We start from the raw sequence: 10,211 nt of genomic DNA, 5'->3' as shown, positions 1-10,211 counted from the left end.
CAGGTAAAAATATTTTGGGGATTTTTTTTCTCAAATGTTCTGCAGTAATAGCACATGGTATGGCGTTGACCAAAAAAAAGTAAATATCATGAAAATTGGTCGAGAAATGAGCAAGCTATGACTTATATTCTATTTCCATGCAATGCCTTTGATGGAAACGTTGCCCCCGCCAATATGGCCGCTATTTAGGCACGTCTCGTAGCCGGGCCGCTGTAGCGTGCTATCTTCACAGTCTGGCTTTACGACAGTATTTTCGCTTCACGATACCTCTCAACTGTTTTACGGCATAGTGTGTCTCGCTGTGAGGCGCTCAACCTTAAGAGTAAACGTACAGAGATAATTCATTTTCTTACAATTTAAATAATCCCAGATTGAGGTTTTCAAGCGAGGAGAAATGGATGTTGGAGAGCTCCTGAATTATCAGGTACGATTGAGACTCTTGTCCACACTCACCAATCTTTTTAATGAACTCAATGCTTGTGTGTGTCACTGCTAGCTTTTGTCTAGTCTCGTGTTTTCTGTTTACGTGTCTGCTTGAGTTCGTTAGTAGTAAATTGTTTAAAATGTCCTTCTGTAGCGCACGACGCGACAAAAGACCGTCTTTATTTCTCACGTGTGTTTACCAGGGATTAAAGGTCGTAGCTGAGGTGCTCGCTTAAAGTAGGCGAACGCTGGTCCTTTGACTTAATTCTGGCCATCATTGGGGTTCACTTGCGTTTTCGGCAGAAATGTTAACAATGAAGTTTGTCACCATAACCTTCCATTTATTTCTGGGTTGTCTGCTTGCTGGTGCTTCCTGATATACAGTGCAGTGAAAAGGTTTTGGCCCCCTTGTCAAATGTTTATATTTTTGCATAATTTACCCTCGTTAATGTTTAAGATCATCAAATGAATGTAAATACCAGACAAATATAACCCAAGTGAACTTAAAATGCTGTTTTTAAATGGTGATTTCATTTTTTAAGCGCAAAAACAAAACTATTGAAAGTTACCTGGCCCCTACACCTAATAACTGGTAGGGCCATCCTCAGCAGCAGCAACTGAAGTCAAACGTTTTCTGTAACCGGCATGAGTCTTTCACATGTCTGTGAAGATATTTCGGCCCTCTCTTCCTTGGAGAATTGTTTGAATTCAGCAAAAACAGAGGGTTTTCAATCGGATTCAAGTCTGGACTTGGAGTCGGCCACTCCAAGACCTTCATTTTGTTATTCTAAGCCATTTAAAAGTTGACTTGCTGGTGTGTTTTGGATCGTTATCCTGCTGCAGAACCCAAGTGCCCAGCAGCTTGAGGTCACAAACCGATGGCTGAACATTCGCCTTTGGGATTTTATGATAAAGAGCAGAATTCATGGTTCCATCAATCACAGCAAGTTGTCCAGGTCCTGAAGGAGCAAAGTAGCCCAAGACCATCACACAACCACCACCATGTTTGTCTGTTGGTATGATGTTGTTTTCCTGAAATGCTGCGCTACATTTACGCCAGATGTAACGAGACACACATCTTACGAAACGTTCAACTTTCATCTCGTCCGTCAGTCCAAAAGTCTTGGGAATCATTCGGATGTTTATTTGGAAAAGTACAACCCCAATTCCAATGAAGTTGGGACGTTGTGTTAAACATAAATAAAAATAGAATACAATGATTTGTAAATCATGTTCGACCTATATTTAATGGAATACACTACAAAGACAAGATATTTAATCTTCAAACTGACAAACTTGATTGTTTTCAGCAAATAATCATTCATTTAGAATTATATGGCTGCAACACGTTCCAAAAAGCTGGGACAGGGTCATGTTTACCACTGTGTTACATCACCTTTTCCTTTAACAACGTTCAATAAACGTTTGGGAACGGAGGACACTGATTGTTGAAGCTTTGGAGGTGGAATTCTTTCCCATTCTTGCTCGATGTACAGCTTCAGCTGTTCAACGGTCCGGGGTCTCCGTTGTCGTATTTTACGCTTCATAATGCGCCACACATTTTCAATGAAAAAGCATATGTTTCTCCAAAACCTGTATGTACCTTTCAGCATTAATGGTGCCTTCGCAGATGTGGAAGTTACCCATGCCATTGGCACTGACACAGCCCCATACCATCACAGATGCTGGCTTTTGAACTTTGCGTCCATAACAGTCCGGATGGTTCTTTTCCTCTTTGGCCCGGAGGACACGACGTCCACAATTTCCAAAAACAATTTGAAATGTGGACTCAGAACACTTTTCCACTTGGCATCAGTCCATCTTAGATGAGCTCGGGCGCAGAGAAGCCGGCGGCGTTTCTGGGTGTTGTTGATAAATGGCGTTTGCTTTGCATAGTAGAGTTTCAAGTTGCACTTACGGATGTAGCGCCGAACTGTATTGACTGATGTTGGTTTTCTGAAGTGTTCCTTAGGCCATGTGGCGATATCCTTTACACGTTGATGTCGGTTTCTGATGCAGTGCCGCCTGAGGGATCGAAGGTCACGGGCATTCAATGTTGGTTTTCGGCCTTGCCGCTTTCATGCAGTGATTTCTCCAGTTTCTCAGAACCTTTTGATGATATTATGGACCGTAGATAATGAAATCCCTTAATTCCTTGCAATTGTACATTGAGGAATATTGTCCTTAAACTGTTCAACTATTTTCTCCCGCACTTGTTCACAAAGAGGTGAACCTCACCCCATCTTTGCTTGTGAATGACTGAGCAATTCAGGCAAGCTCCTTTTCTACCCAATCATGGCACCCACCTCTTCCCAATGAGCCTGTTCAATTGTGGGATGATCCAAACAGGTGCTTGATGAGCATTCCTCAACTTTCTCAGTATTTTTGCCACCTGTCCCAGCTTTTTGGAACGCGTTGCAGCCATAAAATTCAAAGTTAATGATTATTTGCTAAAAATAATGTTTCTCAGTTCGAACATTAAATATCTGGTCTTTGTCGTGTATTCAATGAAATATAGGTTGAACATGATTTGTAAATCACTGTATTCTGTTTTTATTTATGTTTAACACAATGTCCCAACTTCATTGGAATTGGGGTTGTAATATGAGCCTTTATGTTCTTTTTGGACAGCAGTGGTTTTCGCCTTGGAGCTCTGCCATGGATGCCATTTTTGCCCAGTCTCTTCCTTATTGTTGTCATTAACACTGTCTTTAACTGAGGCAAGGGAGGCCTGCAGTTCTGTAGATGGCAAGTTTGTCCAAAACACACAAGGAATTTGTCTCCGGTAGTTGCAGCCGCTCTAGTACGACAACAGACAGTCAAGTTACAGAACACTTTGGAGACATAAAGACATTGACTAAAAAAAAAAAAAAACAGTCACTGAGCTCTCTTACTCTTGGGGTAATCTTTGTAGGCCGGACAGTCCTGGGAAAGTTCACCACTGTTCCATGTTTTCTCCATGTGAGGACAATGGCTCTCCCTATGGTTCGCTGGAATCCTAAAGCTTTAGAAATGGCTTTTGTAAGCCTTTCCAGACTGATAGATGTTACTTACGTTATTTCTTGACTGTTCTAGAATTTCGTTGGATCGTGTCATTTTGTTGAAGCTTTTTAAAATCTTTTGTCTGACTTGATTTTGTCGGGACAGATTCTGCTTAAGCGATTACTTGGTGGAACATGTCTGAAGGTAATCAGGCATGGTCGTGATCAGTGAAAATTAACCCATAATTGTGATTAGCCATAATTAATTAATGATTTAACAAGGGGGGCAATTACTTTTCACACAGGGCAAGGTAACTTTGAATTATTATTTTTCCCAATAAATGAAATAATTTTAACAGCATTTGAAGTTCACTTGGGTTATATTTGTCTCATATTTACATTTGTTTGATTATCTTAATCATTAAATTGGGGAAACGGCAAAAATATAAGAATTTGAGAAGGGGCCCAATACTTCTTCACTGCAGTGTACATAAAGGCTTCATGGACGCCATGCATTGTTGCAGTTTTTTTTTTTAAGTAACAGATTATTTTATTTGTACCTCTAGTACTATTTTATAAAGATGGTAAAGGTGGTAGCATTCTTTTCATTTTTTGTAAATAATGCTGATTCACATAGTATGCTCTCAATGTTAACTTCTTATCAATGTCATAAACACGTTGTCTCTCACCTTGCAGCCTGATAGAGGAGCAACACGTTCCAGAGAGGATGATGCAGGAGAGGAGGATCTGAGAAGTGCAAAGCATCAGAAGCTGATGAGCGGCAGACACAGAGATGGGACAGGAGCAGGCAATGAGGGCGGTGGTGACATGAAGGACAGTGGTGACCTGACTGTGGATCGTAAGAAGATCTTGGAGAAACTGATGGACCAGGATGAAGATGATCCTGAGGTAGATGGATTTATGTATACACAGTAGAACTGTAAACGTCAAATGCTCCTCAGGTTGTATAATTTGGAATTCTGTCCAGATGTTTAGGGAACATATGCCTCAAAAGTCGCAAAAGACTGCATCATGAATGCTGTCACACGAGACGTCAACGTACGTACTAGACCTACATTTAGCGAGCAACAAAGGATGAGCACTGTGTGTGCTATGTACTTTTCTAGGCCTTTTTGTGGCCTTTTTTGACACACTTATTAAAAATGACAGAGCAGACGCAACAAAGGATTTTAAGAGAATATTCACTGTGAAAAAGTTATGATTATATGTTTTTTTCCTGATTGTATATTTTTTCCTGCCTCAGATTTAGGCAGAGGTGGTAACAATCTGATCATTTGCACACGTGTATACCGTGCCCAGCACTGGCTCAAACAAACACTTTTTCCATGAGATATTTACATGTTATTTCTTTTTATTTAGTGAAATCATTTATTAAAATGCAAACTAGAAATACAAGAACCCTGTTTGATTTTATGTAATGATGTTGAATTGACTGTCATATAATATATATATATATATATATATATATATATACACACACATATATATATATGTGTGTGTATATATGTATATATATGTGTGTGTATATATGTATGTGTGTATATATGTATGTGTATGTATATATATATATATATGTATGTGTGTGTATATATGTATGTGTATGTATATATATATATATATATATATATGTATGTGTGTGTGTGTATGTATGTATATATATATATATATATATATACTACACACACACACACACACACACACACACACACACACATATGTGTGTGTATATATATATATATGGGCGGCACGGTGGCTGACTGGTTCGAGCATCAGCTTCACATTTCTGAGGACCCGGATTCAATCCCCGGCCCCGCCTGTGTGGAGTTTGCATGTTCTCCCCGTCCCTGCGTGGGTTTTCTCCGGGCACTCCGGTTTCCTCCCACATCCCAAAAACATGCATGAATTGGAGACTCTAAATTGCCCGTAGGTGTGCATGTGAGATATATCATTCGCACTATATATATATATATATATATATATATATACACACACACACACACACACACACACACACACACACACACACACACACACACACTAACCTGTCATTATGTGCCCACCATGGTAAAGGCTTTGAAGCCGTCAGGAGGCTAGATGCGTTCCCTTTTTCCAGTAAAATCCCCCAGATAGTGCAGAAACTCTGACTCCTCTCACATAATTAGGGTGTCTTTGTGCTATATCCATGTGTCACCTTGACAAAAGGCTTCTTTTCTTTTCCCCTTTATCTTTCCCCTCCTGCTACTTTCCTCTTGTATCAAAAAGGCAGAGCCGGTGGATGAGAGCTCAGTGAAAAAAATGATCCTGACCTTTGAGAAACGATCCTACAAAAATCAGGAACTCAGGATTAAGTTCCCCGACAATCCAGAAAAGTAAGCCCATCCTTTTTAGTTGGCCCTTTTGTCAGCCAACTTTCATTGTTGATAATGGTAACACAAAAAACACTTTTTCTAACATCTCATTCTGTCCCTCGATTCAGGTTCATGGAGTCAGAACTGGATCTGAACGACATTATCCAGGAAATGCATGTGATTGCTACCATGCCGGAGCTTTATCACCTGCTCGTGGAGCTCAACTCTGTTCACTCGCTGATGGGCCTTCTCAGTCATGAAAACACTGATATCCTTTCTGTGATACAGTATCCAGTTATTTTGTTCCTTACAGTCTTTTGACGCATGTCTGTCTTCCAAAGATTTCCTGGAATCTAGATCAAAAGTTCAAATTAGTGCTGTCTTTTATTTATTTATTTATTTATTTTTAAAATCTCAAACACATATACAGGTACATTGTATGCTTGTCCTCATTAGGTTTGCGGGTGAGCTGGAGCTTAGCTGATTTTGGCCGAGAGGTGAGGTACACCCTGGACTAATTCCCAACCAATTGCAGGGCACGTGTAGACTAACAACCATTCACACCAATGGGCAATTTTATGTCCTCAATAAACGTCACGTTTTTGGAATGTGGTAGACACATCACGTGAGCATGGCGAGAACATGTGAACACCACACAGGAAAGCCTGAACCAAGACTCGGCCCTAGAACCTCAGAACTGTGAGGCAACCATACTAACCACTCTTACACTGTGCTGCAAGAGCTATTGGAAAATTAAATTGAAAAGCCATTGTGAATGGCTGTCTCAGCACTCATAGAATAAATATAAAATGGGAATGACTGCATAAACTCAGACCCAGCTCTGTTGTCCTTAACCTGATCTACATGTTGCCATAGCAGTGGTGGACCTCCTCCAAGAGCTGACTGACATTGACACACTCAATGAGAGTGAGGAGGGTGCTGAGGTTCTCATAGATGCTCTGGTAAGTGAGTTCAGCATCAAAGCACCACTTTGTGGAGTCAGTACTTCTGGCCTCTGGTATGCAAAACTAGGCACAGATGTTGGTTTTGTCAGTTGGACATTTAGGGGCTTGGAGGACATTGTCATCATGACTTCTTTTTTTGGTTGTTAAGGCAAAAGTTTTCTTATTATTGAATTAAAAAAATGTTTAGATCACAATTTATTAAATGACAAAAAAAAAAAAAAAATTTATGTAGAAAGGCATGGTGGTGTCTTTGGCTGCTTGGAAGCTGTTTGGCCCCAAACTAAAGAAACTGAAACAACACACTTGAGTGTCTCAGCAGGGCAACTGCAGTTGTCCATGTTGGGCCAATTAAAAGATATGCAAATTGGTGGTGTGTCTCGAGGAAAGGGTTGCAATTCAACTGATTTTTTTTATCTGTGTTTTTCCATATGTGCACACATTTACTACTGGAATGACTAGCTAGAAATTGACACTGGTTAAAGTAACACTACAGTGATTCCCCCATCACTGATAGATATAGATGTAGTATATTTTGTTGGTTGGCTGGTTATTACCAGGAACCAGATTAGAATAAATAATGGAAAAAAATGCAGCGTCCCACTTCTCCATTTATCTTCCTTAGCCAGGTCTGGACAGATGGGGCAGCATTCATTTCAAGCAGGAATTAAATAAATCCCCAATTTACTTGTTTTGGGCCACTTCCTTCAGTTTCCCTGTGAGGACACTGATGTGCTCCCAGGCTAACTGCAAGAGCTAGTCCCTCCAGCATGCCCAAGGTTCGCCCCAATTACTCCTCGTGTTTGGACATGACCGAAACGCCTCACCAGGGTGTTGTCAATCTGTGCTATAGCGTGTATGCTACTTAAGCAGCATAGAGTTCCTTACACAGTCTCTAAAGGTGAGCCCAACACCTTACGTAGAGAACTAATTTATGCCATTTGCATTGATGCCCCACTGCCACAAAGCAGTAAATTTCTGGTAAAGTATATTGCTTAAGGTTAGCACGTTTATGTCAAGTAGTAGTAGTATTTCAACAGTATGCTGCTGCCAGTATAGGGGAAAAATTAAAACTTCAAATTAGAAAATACAGCGGATTTACATTAACAACAGAGATTTGAGCAACTTTATTGCTCAGTGACTGTTTTTTGTCAATGTCTTTATGTCTCAAAAGTGTTTTCTGTCAATTGACTGACTGTTGTCGTACTAGAGCGGCTCCAACTACCGGAGACAAATTCCTTGTGTTTTTTGGACATACTTGGCAAATATAGATGATTCTGATTCTGAGGAATGCTGTTTCTGTCACTTATTGATAAAGTCAGCACACAGCACTACTCTGTTTATTTTAGTTCTAGAATTACCCACTTAATGTAAACGTTGAACCTTATATATTTCACTGGCCAGAGCTTGTGATCAAAGAGTAAAATATTAGAGCAGCCTTGTGCCTCAATTCTGCATAGTATAGTAGACCAGTACTGCAAGCTTATCACTCAAAATGCTGCACCGATACATCTGTTGCTAATGCTCCATCTTTCACCCACATGTAGGTAAAACCCCGAGATACTGTATGTCGTTAAACGCCTGCACTTAATGTAGGGCTTCACTCCCAGCAGGCAGGCCACAATCTGCCCTTTTTTGACTGAGAACTATGGCCTCAGATTTGGATATGCTGCAAACAGGTTCTCTGGTAGTTTCTCTGGTCTGATGAGGCTGACAAGACTACATCATCCAAACATAGCTGGGATGACATGCCTCCCAAACTGCTGTTTGTGGTTATGAATTTGCTTGATGTCATATTGTTTAAGACCGTAATGCGGGTTGCTTTTCAACACTCCAAAGGGAATAACAATGACATAAAAATGCAGTCCATTTACTGGGCAATGGAGCGATATAAACTCCGCTCCTTTTTACAGCATCCTTTAGGCGAGACTTTTTCAGGACAGCAAGGGTTGGTTGGACCCATTTGTCTCTTCACTTGCTGCAATACCTCAAACTCCTCTGTCCTTGTTGCTAGAAGGCCAGGTGGTACCCTTGATAAGATGAATCAAAAAAGATCCCGACTGTCCCTGGAGGCTCATAAATCAGTGTGGACTCTCTGTCTCCTTTATGTACAATTGCACTTTTATCCAGACAGACTGCACCCTGTGAGCTTTGTTTGATTATCAGTCTCAAATCTTGACTGATAACACTTTTGCACATTTTCACAAGTTCTGACCTGAGTTATCTTCTGTCGGATATGTCCATGAAAATGTACAACTTCTATTTGATTTCACTAGTTCTATGTACCGTAAGTTCTTGTGTATAATGCGTACCCATGTATAATACGCACCCCCAAAATTGCCCTCAAAATTCTGGAAAGCGTTTTCCATTTTCTCATATACCCATCTATAATGCACACTATTGCCTTTTGACAATTTTTTGGGGTGGGAAAAAAAGCGCATTATACACGAGAAATTACGGTATTCTATGTGTCCAGTGTTTCATTTAGCAAAATATAAGGTTAAGAATTAACATTTTATGACATCCAGAGAAAAAAAAAAAAACACATTAACAGTAACGTTTTGTTTTTAATTCGTGTTTACGATCATGTTCAAAATCATTATTTTTTTTTTGTAAACATGCATCCACACAGAAATATTATCACCTTAGACATTTGAATGAAGTAATGGTAGTGAATGTTACTTACTTAAATATTGAGCTCTTGACCAAAACTCCTTTTCTGTGTGTAGTTGGAGGGCCAGGTGGTCGCATTACTGGTCCAGAATATGGAGCGACTGGATGAGCAGGTTAAAGAAGAAGCTGATGGTGTCTTCAACACACTGGGTGAGGATTGTTTTCTTTACAAGAAACTGTGCCTTTTTCGCATCACTTTTAAAAAAATAAATAAATAGAAGATAGTCTCAAATGCTACACCCATAAGCAGGACTTCTTGCCAAATGCTGCACGGCCTTCTGTTTGTTCAGCTTTCAAGTGAATTTTCTTCATAAAACATAAATGAAATAGGATTAATCCATCGTGGATGAGAATTTATATTTTGGCTAATCGCCTGTTTTAATGCCAGTTGTCTTTTAATGATTTAAAATTTTTTTGATCAATGTACTGTTGTTTCCTATGTGCAAGCAAATTCTCCAGTGTGGCTTGTATTTGAATTGCTTTCCCTCCCTCTACTGGCGTTTTAGGGTAATTATTTTCTTAAATCTTAAGCCTCTTGTTGTGATAGGTAGATGGGATGTAATTGGATAGGACTCCATCTGTTTCAGTCTGTTAAAACCAATACATTTCTCAGCATTTTTTTGGTGCATCTCAGAGATTAATTTGATCAATTAATTACAGATCATAATTAATCACATATTTTTGTAATCGCTTGACAGCACTTATATGTATGTTTCGGATGACTCCACAGATTATATATATATATATATATATATATATATATATATATATATATATATATTTCCCCTGCCCCCGATGCTAAA

General features: G+C 39.6%; 1 protein-coding gene across 1 annotated transcript in view; it reads left to right on the top strand.

Moving 5' to 3' along the window:
* Window positions 1-282: 282 nt before the first annotated feature.
* The window catches only part of ctnnbl1 (catenin, beta like 1), a 40,641-nt gene continuing 30,712 nt past the window's right edge, over window positions 283-10,211 (top strand). The window contains exons 1-6 of the mRNA XM_061672439.1: window positions 283-424; window positions 4,101-4,313; window positions 5,688-5,794; window positions 5,902-6,043; window positions 6,640-6,735; window positions 9,465-9,558. Of these exons, the coding sequence (XP_061528423.1) occupies window positions 395-424; window positions 4,101-4,313; window positions 5,688-5,794; window positions 5,902-6,043; window positions 6,640-6,735; window positions 9,465-9,558 (682 nt within the window). The 5' untranslated portion in view covers window positions 283-394. The remainder of the gene's footprint in view (window positions 425-4,100; window positions 4,314-5,687; window positions 5,795-5,901; window positions 6,044-6,639; window positions 6,736-9,464; window positions 9,559-10,211) is intronic.

Source organism: Phycodurus eques, chromosome 1, assembly GCF_024500275.1.
Source record: "Phycodurus eques isolate BA_2022a chromosome 1, UOR_Pequ_1.1, whole genome shotgun sequence".
In the NCBI taxonomy this organism is placed as follows: Eukaryota; Metazoa; Chordata; class Actinopteri; order Syngnathiformes; family Syngnathidae; genus Phycodurus; species Phycodurus eques.
The sequence above is the reverse complement of the archived record's forward strand: the minus strand, read 5'-3'. Positions and strand labels throughout refer to the sequence as shown.